General features: G+C 36.6%; 1 protein-coding gene across 4 annotated transcripts in view; it reads left to right on the forward strand.

Annotated features, from left to right (window-relative positions):
- Positions 1-14,142, forward strand: part of IMPACT (impact RWD domain protein) — a 28,303-nt gene extending 14,161 nt beyond the window's left edge. For 3 of the 4 annotated variants that reach the window (XM_081253247.1, XM_081253246.1, XM_081253249.1), the window contains 7 exons: positions 1,200-1,322; positions 3,194-3,291; positions 5,382-5,455; positions 8,835-8,925; positions 10,473-10,607; positions 11,547-13,776; positions 13,826-14,142. In XM_081253247.1, the coding sequence (XP_081109373.1) occupies positions 1,200-1,322; positions 3,194-3,291; positions 5,382-5,455; positions 8,835-8,925; positions 10,473-10,607; positions 11,547-11,615 (590 nt within the window). In that variant the 3' untranslated portion in view covers positions 11,616-13,776; positions 13,826-14,142. Of the gene's footprint in view, positions 1-1,199; positions 1,323-3,193; positions 3,292-5,381; positions 5,456-7,526; positions 7,657-8,834; positions 8,926-10,472; positions 10,608-11,546; positions 13,777-13,825 lie in introns of those variants that run through there. The other variant, XM_081253248.1, reaches the window with a different exon arrangement.
- The last annotated feature ends 7,049 nt before the right edge of the window (positions 14,143-21,191 follow it).

The following is a 21,191-nucleotide window of genomic DNA, read 5'->3' on the forward strand; positions in this document are numbered from 1 at the left end:
ATCAAGGAGCTAATGATATCAATATGCTTTATTATTGGTGATATTTACCTTGATCCCTTGGTTAAGGTGGTATCTTCCAAATGTTTCCACTGTAAAGTTACTGTATTAATCAAGCATTCTCCAGAGAAACAGACCAATAAGATGTGTGTGTGTGTGTGTGTGTGTGTGTGTTTTAAAGAGAGAGGAGGAGGGAAGGAATGGTTTTGGGGGGGGAGACGGAGGGAAAGAGGGGGAGAGAGAGAGAGATTGACTGATTTTAAGGAATTGGCTCATGAGATTATGGATGCTAGCCAAGTCCAAACTCTGCAAGGTAGGCTGACAGCCTGGAGACCTAGGGAAGGAATGATACTGCAAGTCTGAAGGACTTGTCTGAAGGCTGTATGTTGGCAGAATTCCCTCCTCCTCTGGGGAGGTCAGTCCTTTTTCTTTTAAGGTCTTAACTGGAGTCTCACTTGCATTATGGAGGGCAATCTGCTTTACCCAAAGTCAGCTGATTTGAATGTGAATTCCATCCAAGAAATACCTTTACAGAAACATCTAGAATAGTGTTTGACCAAATATCTGTGTACCATGGCCTAGCCAGGTTGACATATAAAATTATCAGTTACTGTCTTTCCCTTTGTAGTTGATAAGTATCTTGGGGGAGATACTTTGAGGCTATGCTAATACCCTATTCCTCCTTAAACTTTAACCTACTGATTTTAGTATCCATTAGTGTATCTTATCAACAGTATTTGTAAACAATATGGTGTTGTAACAATATGGTGATTTTCATTTCCTTCTTGCTATGATTAATTGGAATTCTATTCTGAGAACAAGATGTCTCTTTTCCACATTTATTTCTTTGATTACTTATATTAGTATGAACTCATTTTATTTCGTGAGTTAAAATTCCATACTGTCATTATTTTGTTGCTCAAATTGTTCCAGGTTTGGCCTTTAGGAGAGCTCTCAGGTAGGCTCCTGTGTTCTTTTTATAAGTTTCCATTGTTTTTTGAACATTTCTTTACTCTCTGGAATCACAAGATATTCCAGGCTCATCTTGTATTTTCCTTGTCCCAACCCTGGAGTCAACCACTTCTTGTAGGAGCCCTGGTTCCTTCTGTTGAAGACTGGTGTTTAGAGACCAAGACTAATGGTTTTTTAAGTGTAATTTCTTACTGTCTTCTGATCACTCATCATGTCTCATATCCACATAGGCCCAGACGTAAAGAAGAAAACTGAAGAGGAAGATATTGAATGTGAAGATGATCTCATTTTAGCATGTCAACCAGAAAATCCAGTTAAAGCATTGGATTTTGATGTCAGTGAAAATCGAACAGGTATAATGTTATTAGTTTATTTTGAGGAAAGCGGGATGGTAGCATTATGACTGGAATTTCTATACCATTTGGAATGGTATAGAAATTTAGTAAACTCACATTTTAGGAAATTCTTATTAATTTGTAGAGAATTGGGTTATTTTTTTCCTGTCTCCTGGCCATTTTGGTGTTTGCTAGGTATATCAGAATGGTGAGGAAAAAAATAGAATTTACTTTTTTCTTTTTTTTTTTTTTGCTATTTATCTAGAGTTTTGAATTAGTGGTGAGAGAAATTGAAACTAAGAAAAGCTGTGTTAATATTTTCAGTTCACATCCTGCTTTTATGTTTTTACTTTGAAATCCTTAGCTGTCTACTGATAGCTCAGAGTTAAATTTTAGTCTTTGCTCACAAATATAAGTACAATAATTGAAGGTACAACCACTGAATTAAAGCTAGTGAAATGCCTTTAGGATTTTAGTTTTTGCTTAAGCAAATTTCTTCCATGATAAAGTAGTATTCAGCTTATGGATAGGTTGATGTGATAAATCAGCTCTATATTTCTATCAGAAAGTATGTTCCATTTTAGTACTTTAAAATTCTGAATGATATAGTTAGTTTCCTCAAGTCTCTTACAAAAACATGATAGACAAGAGGGAATGTTCATTCTCTTTGAAGATAGGGAGTTCCCTATGCCATTATACAGTAGCTTTTAAACAGTAAATGAAAATTTAAAGTTCTTGCATAGTGTCTCAGTATTAGTGGAAGGGGACAAAGAAGCTGTGAATGAGTGGGGAAGAACACCCAGGATACCTGCTCCTGTTACACTCTAAGTAGTTCCCATTTTATTCATACACATATTTGCAGATTTGGCATAGGATGTCTTTTGGGAAAGAAGATCCACTATTAAAAGAAAAAGAGTGAAAATCATAGTCATAATAAATCGTATCCAGTTCCTATTGGCCTTAGTAGTGTACTAGTGCAGAGGTCACAGTCTGTTCAAGAAGAGAACATTGCTGGGGGAAGGAAGAACATCCTGCGTAAACCTGGCTTCTTGCCATGTCCTGCCACAAACCAGTGCAGTGATTTTTTGGCAAGTTATTTAAAGTGCTCCAGAAATATTTTTACACATGTTACTTGAAGTGTTTCATCACTTATAAAGCAAACTGACTTGGTAAGATTCAACACATCAGTGAATAGAAATAGAAAAAAATTAAATTCTTTTTTTCTGAATAACTTTTCATCCTAAATGAGGCAGGTGCAGCAGCTAGGATGGTTGGTAAGTTTCTCATCTAAGTTAAGGGTAAAATTAATGGTTCTTAAGCTTGTTTAAAAGGCAGAATAACTGGAAATCACAGTACTTGATGGAATACCAACTTGGTGTACTATTGATACATTCAATTCAATCCTGTGACGTAGGAACAGTTTTATTAGTGGAAGACATTATATTACAGCTATACAAAATAAAGTCATAGATTTCCCAACCCAGAGGTCCATCAGCAGTGAAATGAATAAATACTCCATATTAGCAGCTGTCAATCTTTTTGGTCTCAGGACCCCTTTGTACTCTTAAAAATTAGATGTTATACCAACTTATACAACTGAAACAAGTCCAGGATTTGAGTCCCAACCTACCATTACCACTGGGTGACCTTAGCAGGTGAAAATCATTTATAAGTCAAGTAGTTTTATGTTAATGTACAATATATTAGGAAACTTTTTACTTAAAATTATAATTTAATTTTAATAGACAACCAGTATTTGTTATTTGAGTTGATTTGCCATATAATTTACATCTCTTTCCCAACTCCCCCCACTATACCATTGCCAATTTTTCAGTATTTGAATATAAGAATTTAAAAAATAAAAGTAATATAATTCTTTAAATTTATAGAAATAGAAGAACTACCTCCGATTGATCATGGCATTCCTATCACAGACCGAAGAAGTACTTTTCAGGCACACTTGGCTCCAGTAGTTTGTCCCAAACAGGTAAACTTACTGTGTCCAGTTCACTTTGATGTTGTTTTACCAAAGTAATTCAAGCAAATGGTTTTGCAATAATATCTTTGTTTTTACTATTATGTTTAATTTTCATGCAAGATAAAAATTACTTGCTAATTTTCTACTCCAAATTATTGGGAATCATGGAATATTTGTTTCTGTTTATCACTGCTTTCAAAATTGTATCCAGACTCTGATCAGGGCTTAACTCTCCAATGAATTTTCAAAGAAGAAAAACCCATTGTGGTGGTGTAGAAAATTATGATGTTTAATATCAATAGCTTGTTGAAAAATTATTTGTCTTATCATGTGGGAGTTCTACAAAACCTAGCCTGTTCTATTGTTGCCCAAGTAAGGGGACAGTGGACAGACTGGTTGAGCCCAGTCTTCCTAACCTGAATTCCTTTTCCTTTCTGCTTCCTGATTTTAGGTGGCCTGATATCCACCAAAGGATATTATATGGGAAAATCTTCAGTCAAAAATAGTATTCCTAGGCCTTTGTCTTTCTCAGTCTCTTTTCAGCAGAATCATTTTCTTCTTCCTTGCTGCTATAATCTAGCCTAAACTTTATTAATGTAAGAGACAATTTCAGTACACCTATAAAGTTAAATTAACCAGAAAAGTCTTACTAGCTTACCACAGGTTTTAAGCATTGGTCTCTTCCCTTTGGTCTCTCCAAATTCTTCTAAAGCCCTGACCTATAGGAATACAGTTTTTTGCACCAGGCTGCCTTTTCACTCTCTTTTAGTCTCTGGAAGAGGAAGTTCTTTCCTTCATTGATTTGTGGTCAAAATAACAGATTTTGGTGCAAGCTTCTGGGCTTTTCTCTCAGGAACCCTATTTTGCCCTTGGCCATTGCTCATAATCTTGTTGCCAGGGTCCTCCTTAGACATTGCATTCTGAATCTCTCCATACTGGATCCTTTTTCCATTTCTGATTATAGTCACTTAGACTTACAGAATCATAATTTGTGAGAGCTGAAATAAATCTGAGAGGTCAGTGTCTACTTTATTGATCAGGAATCTGGGAGTCTGAGAAGCACAAGATTGCACAATTTCTGATCCAAATTGGTCTCTGTATCTCCAGCTTAGTCTTCCTTACCTCCAGTATTTCTTCTATGCCCCTTGCCAACTACCTTTCTAAAAGATCTGACCACGTGTCACTCCTCCCCCACATACCCAGTAATCGCTGATTTCCATTGGCTACAAGGAAAAAATCTAAACACATTATACAAGGCCTTTTGTGATAAGACCCTACTTTAATCATTCTGATACATCTTCTGTCATCTCATTCATACTCTAAGGTAGAGCTACATAAAACTACTGGTCACTTCTTGAACCTTTCTCTTTTATGTCCCTGCTAAGGTTGACAGATAAAGTACAGAATAGCTAGCTAAAATTGGAATTTCAGATAAACATTATTGCATAGGCCATACTTATAATAAAAAAATGTGTGGTTTATATGAAGTTCCAATTTAACTAAGCATCATTTATTTCTGCTTACTAAATCTGGTACGTTTGTACATGCTGTTTCCTCTAAGTGGAACGGCTTCTTCTTGCCCCACCCCGTTCTCCCATTTTGATGCAGAACTGTCACTTATCTTTCAAGACCTGGCTCTTGTTACCTCCTCTATGAACCTTATTTGACTCCCAGAGAGAGTTTTGGTTTTATAACATTTGGAACATACCCTTATTCTGTACCTGTCACTTTGGTAAGTTTTCAGAGCTCATTTCTAGAAATTCTTATATTTTCGTTTAAATTTCTCTATACAGTATGGGGAAAATTTCTTATATACAAGTACCTTGGACATGGTTACTGCTCAGATATTTGTTGATAACTGGTGGTCAAAAATACCAGGTCTATCATTTTTGTACCAATTAGAGAACCAGTTTTTGCCCCTAAAATGGGAGAAAACTTTGGAAATGGCTTTTTCAGAATGTAGTTGAGTCTTTAAATAACTCTTGTTAATTTCACTACAATAGTATGTATATCAATATGCTTTAAGGTTTTTTTAGCATTTATTTACAGAGCAAATAGAAAGTATACATTAGTTTATTTACATTACTGCTGTTTTTAAGGTGAAAATGGTTCTTGCCAAATTGTATGAGAATAAGAAAATTGCTAGTGCCACCCACAACATCTATGCATACCGGTAAGTGATCATCACAATTTTAGGAATGTGTAATTGGTAAAAAATTGGACTTCTCTGGTGGCACAGTGGTTAAGACTCTGCGCTCCCAATGCAGGGGGCCTGGGTTCAATCCCTGCTCAGGGAACTAGATCCCACATACATGCCGCAACTGAGAGTTCACCTGCCACAACTAAGACCCAGTGCAACCAAATAAATAAATATTAAAAAAAAAAAATGGGGAAAACTGATGCATGATTTTAAAAAACAACAACTATTATGTGTTTTTTTCCCACTGTAAAAGTAATAATCATGTGTGGAATATTTGGAAATGGCAGAAAAAAGAATCAGAGGAAAAGTTAACCATTTTCTGCCATTAAGTGTAACTGATATTGTGAAATATTTTCTTTTTGATTCTTTTCAATGCTTTATTCTAGTATCAAAATTTTTCCTTAATGTAACAAAAGCATTTTTCCATGTTGTTATAATTGCTTTATAAACATTATTTTAATGGCTGTATAATATTTGTTTGAGGCTCCATACCACAATTTATTTAACCATTTCCTTTTTGTTTTAGTTTTTCATTTTCTCATTTTTTTTTTTTTTTTTTTTTTTTTGCGGTACGCGGGCCTCTCACTGTTGTGGCCTCTCCCGTTGCGGAGCACAGGCTCCGGACGCGCAGGCTCAGCGGCCATGGCTCACAGGCCCAGCCGCTCCGCGGCATGCGGGATCCTCCCGGACCGGGGCACGAACCCGCGTCCCCTGCATCGGCAGGCAGACTCTCAACCACTGCACCACCAGGGAAGCCCAAGTCTTTCATTTTTTCTAAGTATTATAAAGAATAGTCCCGTGAACATCTTTGTGTACTTTCTGCATTATTTCCTCAGGATAGGTTCTGGTTGTTTCATATTGTTTTTTGAAATGAAACAGAAGTATAATTAAAAAGGAAAAAAGAATAGATTCCTAGAAGTAGAATTATCAAAAAGTATGGACATTTTTGAAACTCTTGATACATACTGCCAAATTTTTTCTAACGTTTTTCTTTAAACCAGTTTATGCAGTGAATTAAGACTGCTTCTTTCACTACATGTCTTTTAGTTTTGAGTATGAAGGTTTTATAGAAATCTGCTGATTTGTTAGTAAAGAAATGAAGGGTATATTTTTTAAATATGCAAATTAGTACAGACTTACAGAACATAGTTTAGGACTAAATTCAGAATATAGACATAGGAATGTGGTGCAAATTTAAAATGTGATTCAGACTATTTGTAAAATCTAGGCTATGTAAAACTCAAAAATCTCAAAAAAATTTATCACTTTGGATAGGTGAGTTTTTAATATTACTAAGTTACATCCCTTTAAGTGCTCAATCTTACCAAAAAAACTATTTATTATATAATTCCCTACTTATTAGAGTATCACTACACAGAATTTTGGGTTTTTTCTTGGTGAGTTAGGGTCATCAGTATAAAAATGAGGGATTAGACTGTGCTTGGTCTCAGTGATTAGAATGTGCTGTAAAAGTATTAATAGGTACTATTCATTTGTCCCACGTGTTTGTTGAGGGCCTACTGTGTCATGTGCTTTACATAAGTTAAATCTAATTATTTGAGCAACTGTGCCACTGTAAAAAGGTTAACTTTTTCAAGATCACGTAGTCATTAAGTGGTAGAGCTGAATTTGAGAATCTAATTTCATTTATCTCTATCTTATTCCTACATAGCCATGTTGGCTGCACCTTCAACAGTTGCTGGACATGATACTGATCTTAAGTTATCAAAAGTTAAATAATGGGCTGGATACTCTATTTCAGGCCCCATATTTTTGTTTTTTTAAGTACTTGAGTATTTTTGCTTATTAATGGGTGATCACCTGTCACTTCTTACAGATGTCAGCATGACTGCATGTAGCAGCCCCTCCAACTCACCCCCTTATATAATTGATGCTTGGGAATGAAGGAGCTTAGCTTGTCAGAATTGTGTGTCAGATAACAATAAAAAGGCATAAAGTGGAGGCTTGAAGGACTCCACTGGGAGTTAAAGAAATAACCTTTATTTGGTACATGGACTTTGTGTTGTGTATTTTGAATGCTTAGGGTCCTTTTAAGGTTACTTCCTGGTTCTGGGGCTGTGTTCCTGCTTTGGAGTTATGGGGCACTCTTCAGGCTACTGGTACACACAGCTATCGGATGCTGCATCATTATCTTCCTGGCATGTGAGGAAAGGGTTAGTGAAAATGTCCATGGTATTTCCTTTTTTTTTTTAAACCTAACAGTACTGATTTATATAGTCAGATTTCTTCATTTGTTCTATAAATTCAACCCCGGAATCCTTTTTGCCTTAAATTTGCCATATAAAATTTTGTTTAATAGTACTAACTTTCTTTTCTTCAAATGGGGCCAACTCTAAATAATAGTAGAGCTTGGTCATAGTAGGTGGGCAGTAAATATATACTGAGTGAATGAATGAATAGATGGTTTGGTGGATGGAAAGATGAATGAATGAATAGGATTGCTATAATACAATTAATATAATTGACTTAGGTGTATAGATAAGGTAGTATTTGGCTTTTTATCACCACAACTGGAAAGATATCTTTGCTATATTTGCCTAGTCCTAGATGGTACCATTTGTAGGGGCCTAAAAAATGCACTAGATGGCATACCTTAACTGGCACTGTTTTCTTTTTATAACTCACACTTATTTGCCAAGCTTATTCATCTACAATGTAGCCCATGCTAACTTTCTAGATAATTTAAATGGGTAAAAATACCATGATTTATCTCTGATATTGATAACTATCCACGGGGAAATTACAGAGAAAAATAAATCTTATAATTCTTAGAATGGGGAAGATAGATAAATGCTTGGCGGCTAGAATAAGATGTTAGGAAAGTATAAAATTTAATGTTGGTTTTATCACCTCCATCTTTTTTATATACTTTTTTTCTCTTTCACTGGAGTTTAGGCTCTTTGATGACAGGAGTACACCACTTATTTCTTTTATACCATTTCATAGCACCTATTATGTGCCTATAATGCTTATATACAGTTTATTCTCAGTAAACGTTTTTTAGTGACTATTCTCTATAATCTCAGCTTCAAGATTAAATGAAGTGGAGGAAGTGTCAGATGTGTAAACTCACCTTCCCATAATTGTAGCATTTCTGATTTAAACGAGGTACCCTTGATTCCTAGCTTTCCAAAATATAAAAAGTGAAGCATACTGGATAGGAAATCGTCAGTGAAAATATAGCTAATTTATAGTTCAAGAAAGATTTTTTTAAAACAAGTATGCTGATTTTGGAAGTAAATTGATGGCAACAAATATGAAGAAGTAACTTTTATTATTGAATACAATATTTCAAGGTTTTAAAGTGTAACACTGTCATGTGTATTTCTAGAATATATTGTGAGGATAAACAGACCTTCTTACAGGACTGTGAGGATGACGGGGAAACAGCAGCTGGGGGGCGTCTTCTGCACCTCATGGAGGTGAGTGTGAGTTAAACCCTGTTAATCCTGTTCTGTGAACCATAAAATTTCTCAACAAAATTCATTCCTAAATTCCATTTAGGAATAAGTAAATCAGTTAGCCTATATAACATGAGATGATTTGGTTTTATTAGTAGTTAGTTTTTAAACATCGATAGATAATCTTAACCGCTGGATGTGGGGCAGAAAGCAAAAGGTTAATAACGAGTGCTGTGCTTTCAAGCTCTTTCAGTCGTAGACAATAGAAGATTCTCTTCAGCTCTGGAAAAACTTACCCTTTTTGTTTCATGACAATTTCCTCTCCTCTATTTTCTCTGTTCTGTCTTTGCAGAACTCCTGTTAGTTGGATGTTGGACTTCTGGGTAGATCCAGAATGTTTCTTTTTTTATTAAGTTGTCCATCTCATTGCCTTTTGTTCTAAGACATTTTCTTGACTGTCTTCCAAAATTTCTATCAAATTAAAAATTTTTTTTAGCAACCATGTATTTAATTTTCAAGAGTTCTTTCTTGTTCTCTTTTTCCTTTTTTTTTTTTTTTTTTTTGCGGTACACGGGCCTCTCACTGATGTGGCCTCTCCCGTTCCGGAGCACAGGCTCCGGATGCGCAGGCCTTAGCGGCCATGGCTCACGGGCCTATCCGCTCCGCGGCATGTGGGATCTTCCCAGACCAGGGCACGAACCCATGTGCCCTGCATCGGCAGGCAGACTCTCAACCACTGCGCCACCAGGGAAGCCCTCTTTTTCCCTTTTCATAGTGTGCTGTTCTGCTTTTATGGATACAATATCTTCTAAAATTTTTCTGAATATACTAATTAGAGTTTCTTTTTTTAGATGTTTTCTTCCTTAAATTTTTCCTGGTCCATTTTAGTTTGTTTATCTTGTCCTTCCTCTTTCATGCTGCTGGATTTTCTTCATCTGTCTGGTGATCATTGATTGTTCATTAATTTTAAGAATGGATTGTTTTTTTCCTAAGGTAGTTGCTGTAGTTTCTTCTGCTATTGTATGTGGAGGTTTGTTTTCTAACCAGGCCCTTTCCTTGATAGGAACTCTGTGGGGGTCAGGCCTGTAGACTGGTGGGCTTCACGTTAAGGGCAGCATTTGACAAATGTCAAACTGAGGAAGACCTTACTGGTAGGCGCTAGTGATTACCCATGCAGCCCCAGTTATCTCTAGCTGTTTTGTTCAGAAGCAGGTTTTGTGTTGCTGTTTGACCTAGGGGTAAAAAACTGCCTAAGCTAAGCTTTTCTGGTTGAAGTCACCAAGAACTGGAACCCCACTGCATGATCTCCCCTTCACTCTGCCTGGTGGTCCCCAAGTTTGCAATTCAAGGACACTGTGGAGCACAGTGTTTGTTTTCCAAATTCCCTTCTCATTCTAACATTCTGTCCCCTGAATTGTTATAAATCGCACTCTGCTTACTCATGGTTCTGCCATTAAAGTCGGGGAAATTTTATGTGCAATTTTATGTATGGGTTTTTTCATTTTCCTTTAAAACTCACATCTGTACCTGTCTATATTTGTATGTAATTATGCTTCTGAAAATAACAGATTTTGAATGTGAGAAATGTCATGGTGGTGGTATCACGCTGGTATGGAGGGATTTTGCTAGGACCAGATCGCTTCAAACATATCAACAACTGTGCCAGAAACATTCTAGTGGAGAAGAACTACACAAGTTCACCGGTAAGTGGTTACTGATATTATATCTAGAGAGTTTCTCACCACTGCCTGTGAAATTTAAAAAGAAAAAAGAGAAAGAAAATTAAGAGTGAAGCAGAACGAGTGAGGTGCATTAGAAAAACCTTTGGACTAGGAAACTGGAAGCTTAGGTTTTAGTCAGAACAGTGTGATTGATCAGTTGTGTGACCTTGGGAGGATCACTTCATCTCTTCAAACCTTAATTTTGTAGATTCATGGAGTTTTATAAAAACCTTAAAGACCAGTTCGTTTCCACTCCCTAAAACTGAGACCCATAGAAGTTTATAGCTAATGCTACAGTGAACTAGATAGTCTTTAAACATCTATAAAATTCTAACATTCTCTGTTGGTGTCAAAGTGTATCCCCTTTCCCCTGGCATGCCTTTAGATGCTTCTTCCTTTATACTTCGAGTTTTTTTGTCTTGTATTTCAGATATGTTCATATCTATTTTATTTAAACTTTGCTGCCTTACTTTGGTAAATGAACAATGGATTAAATAGTATCGAGAGGAACTCCCTGGCTGTCCAGTGGTTAGGACTTTGCACTTCCACTGCAGGAGGCATGGGTTCAGTCCCTGGTGAGGGAAGTAAGATCCCACAGGCTGCACGGTGTGGCCAAAAAAAAAAATACACACACACAAAAAAATAATTTAAAAAATAAACATAAATAATATTGAAATTACTCAAACATAAATCTGTTAGATAACTGAGATAAATGAGTATTTCTTTGATTATCCTTGATTGTTTTGGAAATATTAAAATAGACTATAAATGAAAGAGCCCTGTAAAACAGAAAGATGGTACATATGGAAGTAATTATACTTTCACTATTATACATATTCTATATGACTAGATTTAAGAGTCCTAAGCTAGTACCTTCATATAAATGTAGGAAGATACTACATTGATTTATGTCTTTTTCAGGAGGAATCATCTAAGACTTTGGGAAAGAACAAAAAAGTAAGGAAAGACAAGAAGAGGAGTGAACATTAATACCTGAAACTGTATGAAAGGTTAATTTGCCTATAATCATATACAAATTCCACAGTCATCAAGGAATATGTTGTGCAGAGAGAGAATCCTGGACTGTTCAAGTCAGCCAATTCATTGGGGACACCAATATTATCTTTTCTTCTTTGGCTATATCATCTGCCAAAAATAGAGAACTTGTGATATTTTCATGAGTGTTTCAGGCTGATGCAGAAGGATTAATTTGAACTTAATCACCACTTCATACAATTTTAGGAAGGTAACAGTTGCCCAGGGCAGTACCTGAATTAACTGTGCATTTCATTACATGTCAAGTGCCTTTGTTAGGTGGGGAAGAAGTGTCTCTAGAGGAATATAAATACCTGATTTCTTGTCATTGGGATTCTCGTTCTGTTAAATGAATATTACCTTTTACTGCTCTTTACTGCTCCGTATGGCTTACTGAAATAGGGGCTCACTGAAGATTGATCTTAGAGAGTTTCTTCTTGTGATTTTAGTTCATAAGTATGTCACCTTTCATATTATAGTGCTCATGGAGTGATGGACTAAGTGAAAATCCAGGAGTATCCATCTGCAGTTATGTGCTGAAGTGATAATTCATCTAACAGATTCGTTAGCATAAGTGTTATGCCTCAGTTTCTGTCGCGAATTGGTGATTGTGAAATTTCAAAAAGTGATTTTCTAGTCTCTACTTTTTTTGTTTAATTCTTGTACTGTTAAGCAATAAATATGGTGTGCCAGTAGTCTCCTCCCACCGCCAAAATGTGTTAGTGTAATATTCTGGTTTCTTTTAACAACCTGGAAGTACTTTCTTGTGATCTTCATTGAGAAATTAGAACTATGCCAGAAGCTGTGCTATGGTTAATGGAACATTTATGGAATGGGGTAGAGGTGGCAGAACACCACTGGTGTAAGGTGAGAGTGTGTTGTGTAGTTCTGTAAATGGGATGCACATTTCCCATCCACACTCCTCCAGCTATCTTTCTCAACTCCATGACTTTTTGGGGAGAAGGAGCAAATCTTTGATTGGAAAAACAGAGAAAATCTCTCTTTTTTTTCCATCATGCTTTCATCAGTGCTTTATAAAAGTTCCTTCTTTCATCTGCAAGTTGTGCAGTTTACCTCTAGGCATCTAGACAATAAATTTATCCATGAGATATAAGTCATTAACTGTTCCCTTTTACATAATGATTGCAAACAATTATTAAAAATTATTGATTGGTCACAGATTTACTTGAGATTCCCTTCCAGAGAGAGGGAACAGAAATAAGGAAGCAATTTGGGATGGTGCTGGAGCATGGAAAACATCAGAGAAGAGTGGACACAGATTTTTTTTCTATTCTCTGATGCTTTACCTTTAAGAGATCTAACATGCTAACTTGGTATTTTTAATAAGAATCTAGTAAACAGCTTTACACTAGGATGGATTCTGAGAAGTAAAATCTATATTTGTTGTAAGTGTGTTTAATTGTTGTAACCTATATTTATTTAAAACACTTACCTCAGAGTCCATGAAAAAATTAAGTATGTTTTATGTATTAACTGTTAAAATAATTAAAGAACTTAAAGACCATTAATTAACATTGAAATAATTTCACAATTTTGGCATGTCAAAACCTGTGAAAGAAGATATAAAACAGTAAGAATTGCTGCTACAGAAAAATGAATGTGAGTTCATTTTTCTGCAACACCAAATTTGAATTCCCTTTTAGCTGTTTTATCTAACATATGTTTAGGTCTTTATAGAAAACCTTTTTATCTCTGATCCCGTTTTCCCTTATTAAAAAAAATATTTTTGCTTCTTCCTTTTATTAACCACATTTTCCAGCCTAAAAAAACCTAATATCCTTTGCCCAAAGTCAGATATTAAAAAGGAGAGACCCAAAAGTCTCCAATTCTGGAACGTGAGTTATTTTACACTCTTCATTATGGACCCCTAACTAGTTATAGTATCTTTTTGTCTATTTAAAATTTCTCTTGATTAGAAGGTTTTCAAATTCTCCAAATAATAATTTTCCATAGCCAGATCTATGCTGTGGCATATCTGATAGTATATTGTGTTAGTTAGAAATATTCTCCATATGCCAGTTTGTAAGAGCAAGTAGCATCTTGCTACTTGCTCTTAAAAAGTAGCAAGTAATGGGAATAGCAGTATGATTTGGAGGTATATATCATGAAACATTTGATAATGGGAATAGCAGTATGATTTGGAGGTATATATCATGAAACATTTGATATATACCTATTTGAAGAGACATTATATCAAACTAATCACAACCAAGAAAGAATAGCATGAAGCAGATACTGCTTGAAGGCAGGTAAAATTTATTGCAGAAATTGTATAGTCCCCTGTAATTCCACTGTCTAGAAATAACCATTACTAACATTTGGTATGTACGTCCTTCTATTTTTTTCCTATGCATGATTTTGTATATATGGCTATTTTTCTTCCCATAAAAATGGTACTAAACTGTATATACTGTTTTCTATCCTGCATATTTCATATAAAAGTATATTGTTAACATTTTCCCATGTCAATAAATATTCTTCTATGGCTTAATTTCTTATGGCTACACTGTATTCTATATTCTAGGTATATCAAAATATACTAACTATGTAGTATAAACTATACTTGTTTCCAATATTTAGGTTTTTTCTAATTTTTCACTATTATAAGCAACTATGAAAAATGAAATCATTGTCTGCAGATTTTTGTATATATCTCTGATTACTTTCTTAGGAAAAATTCCAGAAATGGAATTCCTTAGTCAAATGTTTGTACATTCTAAGAGCTCGACTGGTTCAGCCAAGTTGCCCTGTAGAAAGGTTTCATCAGTTACACCCCGATTAGCATTGTATTAGAATATGCTTAGAATATCGGTCAAAGATGTAGAAAAATAGGCAGTCTGGTAGGTAAAACTACCGATGTCTTTTTTTATTCTTTTTCTTTTTTTTTGCCATGCCACATGGCATGCGGGATCTTAGTTCCCTGACCAGGGATCCAACCCGTGCCCCCTGCAGTGGAAGCACAGAGTCCTAACTGCTGGACTGCCAGGGAATTCCCTTAATTGATCTTTTTTGTTTTGAACTAATGATAGACTCACAAGAAGTTGTAAAAATACTCAACTTTGCCTAGTAGTAACATCTTACATAACTAAAGTATATTTATCAAAACCAAAATATATATTCTTTGTTAGGTATATGATTTGCAAATATCTTTTCCCAGTTTGTAGCTTGTCTTTTCATCCTCTTAACAGTTTTTTTTTTGCAGAGTGAAAGTATTTAACTTTGATGAGATGTAATTTTACCTTTTTTTTTCTTTTCCATTTTTTTGGGGTTATGTTTTTGGTGTCATGTCTAAGGATTCTGTCTAACCCTGGGTCATAAAGACTTTCTTCTCTTTTTAGAGTTTCATGTTTTTCATTTAGATCTAATATCTATTTTTAGTTAATTTTTGTATAAGGTATGAGATTTAATTTGAAGTTCCTTTTTTTTTTGCCTTTGCTTGTCCAATTATGGAAGTGACTAATTTTTAAAATCAAACCTTTTATTGATGAATTTTCACAAAATAAACACAGTTCAATAACCAGCACTTAGATGGAAAAAAGGTCAATACCAGCACTCCACAATCCCCCCTTTGTTCAGTCATTGCTGCTCTCCTCCCCACCAAGTAACCACCTCCCTGATTTATCATCAGAGATTAATCTGGTCTTTTTTGACTTTTATGTAGAGGAATCACACAGTATGTACCCTTGTTCAGGTCCTTTTGTTCCATCATTTTGTGAGATTCATCTGGGTTATTGCATATAGCAGTTCTTTCATTCTTATTACTGCATAGTATTCCATTGAATGGACATGAATTTATCAATTCTATTTATGGATATTTGGGTTTCAAGCCATTACAAATAATGCTGCTATGAACATTCTTGTACATGGCTTTTGGGCCATATCTGCACACATTCCTAAAGTGTGGATACCTAGAAATGGATTTGCTGAGTCACAGGATATATATATGTGGAGCTTTATTGCCTAGTGGTTTGCTGGTAAATGTCTGACAACTGGCTCTAGGGTGGGTGCTCATTTATGTTAGCCAGTTCCTGTGGTGTAAATACTCCAGCTGCCCAATTTCAAGCTACCAGTGTGAAATCAGCTGATTCACAAAATTCCTGGAAATTTAACCATCACTTCTTGTGAGCTCCAGCACCCACCACTCATACTGCCAAGCAGTTTTCCAAAGTAGTTGCACCAATTTACACTCCTACCAGTAGTGAATGAGAGTTCTAGTTGCTGCTTGTCCACATTTGGTATTACCTGACTCTCATTTCACTCATGCTGCGTGGTGGATAGGGGCATCACTTTGTGGTTTTAATTTCCATTTCTCTGATGACTAATGAAACTGAACACCTTTGGCTACTACATTTTACACCTGCGGTGGCTGAGTAATCTTATACTGTCACATTTCCCTCCCTTCCAGGAATAGAAATATGGGGCTTGATATCTAGTTTGGTTCAGGTACAGAGAAATCCAGTTATAGTTTTGCATATCTGAGCATCTAGTCTATAAATTTCAACATGCCACCACCACCTCACTGGTATACTAAATCTGTGAATTTATCAGGAAATAATCTTTTTTTGTTCTTAGTTTCCTAATTTATAAAAATGTGGATTATGATTCCTCCCTGTCTGGGCTATTCTGAGGGTTAAGTGAGATGCTTTTTATGTGACACACATCCAATAAAACCATTAAATAATTATCTTTTCCTCCCTACTGAGGGGAGAACTGTCCTACAGCAATACCTCTTATTTAAGATAGACTATGTCTGAGGATTTTCACAGTACCTAGAATTTTACGTTGACATTGAGGTTACCAGGTTCTTAGTAACCTAGGTTACCTAGGTTCCCCTAGGGAGGCAATATAGCATTGCAGCTTAGAGCTGGGTCTCTGGAGACTGCCAGGTTCAAATCCTGTGTCTGCTTTTTGCTTGCCTTGCTAGCTTGGGCAGGTTATCTAATTTCTCTGCATTCAGTTATGAAAAAGTTATAAAGAGCTAAGCAGGCCATGGGCTGATATTGAAAGACTGTTTAGTTAGGAAGATACAATGGGAACTCTGAATCTGGTCAAAGACCATAGACCAAGGTTTGACAAACATTTTCTGTAAACAGCCAAATACTATATATTTTTTGCTTTGTGAGCCATCTCTTTCACAGCTATCAGTTTTGTCATAGTGTGAAAGCAATCATAAACAGTACGGACACTAATAATAGCATGGCTGTGTTCCAACAAAACTATTTATGGATGCAGAAATCTGAATTTAATGTAATTTTCATGTGTCAAGAAATATTATTCTTTTGATTTTTTTCAGTTGTATAAATATGTAAAGGAAAACACTCCTGTGTGTCTACTCTCAAAAGCTCTACTCACAGAATACTTCACTTCTGACACTAGTAGCCTTCCTACAAATCAAGTAATTCTGTGACACCAACTTGGTGTCCTACAATTCAGTTCAGTTCTGACACTATCTACCTGGAGATAACGTCAGATCCCACAAGTTAAGGGCTCAGTCCTACAAGACTGCCTCTTCCCCCACTCCATATGCCAATCTCAAGTTCAGGTTGCTTCTAACCAACCTGGTGTAACCCGGAGGTTCTCATGACCCCCTCCTCTGGTTGGATTAATTCACTAGAGCGGCACACAGAACCCAGGAAAATGTTTTACTTACTAGATTATCAGTTTATCATAAAAGGATATAACTCAGAAATAGCCTGATGGGAGAGATGCATAGGGCAAAGTATGTGGGAAGGAGTATGGAGCTTCCAGGCTGTCTCTGAGCGTGTCCCCCTTCCTACTTCATGTATTCACCAACGGAGAAGCTTCCTGAACTCTGTCCTTTTGGATTTTTATGGAGGCTTCACTACGTAGGTATGACTGATTAAATCATTGGCCATTGGTGATTGATTCAACCTCCAGCTCTCCTCTCCTGGGAGGTTGGGGGTGGGACTGAAAGTTTCAACCTTCTAATCATACGCTGGGTTCCCCTGCAACCAGCCCCCATCCTTAGGGGCTTTCCAAAAGTCACCCCATTAACTTAAACTCAGGTATTGGTTTAAAGGGGCTTGTTATGAATAACAAGACATTCCTTTTATTCTTATGGCTCTGGAGCTATTTCAGGAACCAAGCACAAAAGACCAAATATTTTAACGAAAGATTCTCCCAGTGCTCTTGTCACTTAGGAAATTCCTAGGGTTTTTGGAGTTCTGTGCCAGAAATGGGGATGAGGACCAGATATATATCTCTAATTATAAATCACAATACCACAACATGTAAAAAACATTCCTAACTCAGGAGCCACACTATGGTTTGTGATCCATTGTTTGCCAACCCCTGGTGTAGACCAGGTTGAAAGAGAAAGAGGCAAGTCCAAAGTATAATGCTAACAGATAGGATTTGGGTTTCTGAGCCTAGAGAGTATTTTGTTTGTTTGTTTGTTTTTTCCATTTAGCTCAGGTTTTGAGTTGTATACTGTTTAGGGGCATGATACAGTTAATTTGTATATCAGGACCCACAAAATGGAGGTTGCCACAGTGGCCTGTCCCATGTCACAAATCTAAATCTAAGTCAGCCTGCACTGTCAAGGAAACCTAATTTACACCAACATAATCCTCCAATGCAGTTTAGCTAGCTTACCTTACCCTAGAAAATAGGACCTGCTCACCTTAAAAGATAATCCCTGACCTCCTAGCCAATAATGCCATTCCTGCCTTGCCTCTTCTAATGTGCTATAAAACTTGCTCTTGCCCAAAATCTCTCAGAAAGAGTGCTCAGCTGCTTGCAAGGCACTGTGCTCCACCAATCCAGGGACTGTTTTCCTTTGAATAAAGGCCATCAAACTCGTTACCAAATTGTATTATTTTGTCATTTGACAGCAAGAGATAAATCACAAGTATGTGTTTGTAATCAAGGAGAAGCAGATTTGGAAGTCAGAGCTGAATTTAAATTTTGGTTCCATGCCTTGGGCATGGAAACCATCTTAAACAAGTTACTCAACTTCTCTGAGCCTCATTTTCCTCATCTGTAAAATGGGGCTAATAATCCTTCCTCATAGGATATTTGGAGGGTTGAATAAAATGAGATAATGTGCGAACTGTCACTAGTCTAAAGCTTCACACACAGTGGGAGCTCAGTAGGTGATGGTTAGTATATTTCTCATTGTAAAAGAAGTGAAATCACATTGGTCTATAATCAATAAGATCTTGGTGCTGACAGACAGCTGAATATGCCACCCTAATGTATCTCTCTTTGGCATATGAGTTATTTTGAGTTGATTTTTTTCCCAGAAACTGCAAACACAGCAGAAGCTGAAAGCAGAGTAGAAATTACCCTTTTGTAAGGAAAATCTACGTTTATAAAGAAAATTTACATTAGAAAGGGGGCCTCTACCAGGAAGAGAGCTTTACCAGATACAACATTTTTACCTGAGAGTTTTATCTTCAAGCAGAGCAATTTTTGCTTACCAAATATTTCCTTCTCTCACCTTCTTGTAAATTGCCTCTCCCCAACGCCACCCCACCCCCCAAAAAATCTTTCTTTTGTATTTAGCTGAAGATGGTATTTAACGTAGTGACTTGGGCCATCTCAGAAGACTTACTCTTTTTTTCCTAGGTATCTCCAATGTATACAGGAGGCATACGTGTTAATAAACTTCTCTTTGCTTTTTCTCTTGTTAATCTGTTTTTAGCCAAGAACTCAGAATGGTAGACGGAAAATTATTTTTCCTCCCCTACAATGCAAAAGAGCGTCAAAAGAAAAGCCAGTGAGAGATGATGGTGGCCTGAATTGAGCTATTGATGGTGGGAATGGATGGAAGTAGATGGATTTAAGGTGTACTTAGGAGGTAAAATTGAGAGAACTTGGCATTGGATTTGAGGGCTGCGGGAAAGAAAGGAGTTAAGATAGCATTCAGGTCCTGGGCTGGGCAATCGGGTAGATGCCATTTAAGTCTAACCTGTTTTTCTAATTGGGAAGCCATTTCACTGCCACTTAGATACCCCTTCATTGCTGTTGCTCTGCTGTCTTACTCATTTACCCTTCAGGTAGCTGCCTGCTGAATGCTGCCAGCCTGGGTGTAATGCTTTGGTTCTGGCTGGCCCAGATGCATTATATTGGATGAAGGAGAAGCCAGACATCAGAGAAATTGGATTTCCTGAGGAGAGAACCCACAGAAACTTCCTTGAAAAGAAAAAGGGAATGACCAAATAAGCATTATGGGATGATCTCCAGTCAAAGTCGGAGATGCTCTTCGGAGCCCAGACAGGAAAGTGAGTCATGAAACTAGCAGTGAAATGCAGGAAGAAAGGCTGTTGGCTCGCATACAGCTGTGATTCTCTACTGGTGGGCTGTGCAGGAAGATGTGCATGAGAAATCCCAGAGGAGCCTTTTCTCCTTTCAAAATACCACTATGGAGTCAAGTACAGCAGCACAGCTTGAAGCCAAGGGGTAATTTAGATTTAAAATTGGCAGAGATATTGTCAAAGAAGGAATGTTGGCAGGATTGAATAATTTGTCAGAGTTAAGACTCTAGAATATATAGAAGGAAAATGTCTATAGGTTTGAACTAGATGTTTAAATTGCATGATGGAGAAGAAAACAGAGTATAGAGCTCCAATAAAAATAAGACCACATAGTATGGATAAAGTAGGCATCAATGTTGACTCTTTGGGGAAACTTTTATTCTTTTAAACTCAATATTTCTTTTCCATTTTTTTGTTTTATCTATATCTGATTCTAGTATTAAAATGCTTACAAACTAATAGGACTCATTGGAAATGACACCAAAAACACAGGCAAGGAAAGTAAAAGTAGATAAATTGGATTACTTCAAAATAAAAACTTCTTTGCGCCAAAGGACACAATCAACAGAGTGAAAAGGCAATCTATGGAATGTGAGAAAATATTTGTGAATCATGCTTTTGATAAGATATTCAGACTAATATCCAGAATATATGAAGAACTCGTAAAACTTAACAACAAAAAGCCCCCAGTTTGAAAATAGGCAAAGGACTTGCATAGATATTTATTCATAGAAGATAAACAAGTGGCCAATAAGCACATAAACAGATGCTCAACATCATGAATCATTAGGGAAATGCAAATCAAAACCACAGTGAGATATCACCTTGAACCCATTAAGATGGTTACTATCAAAAGAACAGAAAATAGCAAGTGTTGGCAAGAGTGTGGAGAAATTGGAACTCTTGTGCCCTGTTGGTGGGAATGTAAAATGGTGAAGCCACTATGGAAGATGGTATGGTGATTCCTCAAAAAGTTAAACATAAAATTACCATATGGGGCTTCCCTGGTGGTGCACTGGTTGAGAGTCTGCCTGCCGATGCGGGGGACACGGGTTCGTGCCCCCGTCCAGGAAGATCCCACATGCCGCGGAGCGCGTCTGGAGCCTGTGCTCCTCAACGGGTGAGGCCACAACAGTGAGGCCCGTGTACGGCAAAAAAAAAAATTACCATATGATCCAGCAATTCCATTTCTGGGTATAAACTCAAAAGAATTGAAAGCAGGGTCTTGAAG

Source organism: Mesoplodon bidens (assembly GCF_964165515.1).
Source record: "Mesoplodon bidens genome assembly, chromosome: 13".
In the NCBI taxonomy this organism is placed as follows: Eukaryota; Metazoa; Chordata; class Mammalia; order Artiodactyla; family Ziphiidae; genus Mesoplodon; species Mesoplodon bidens.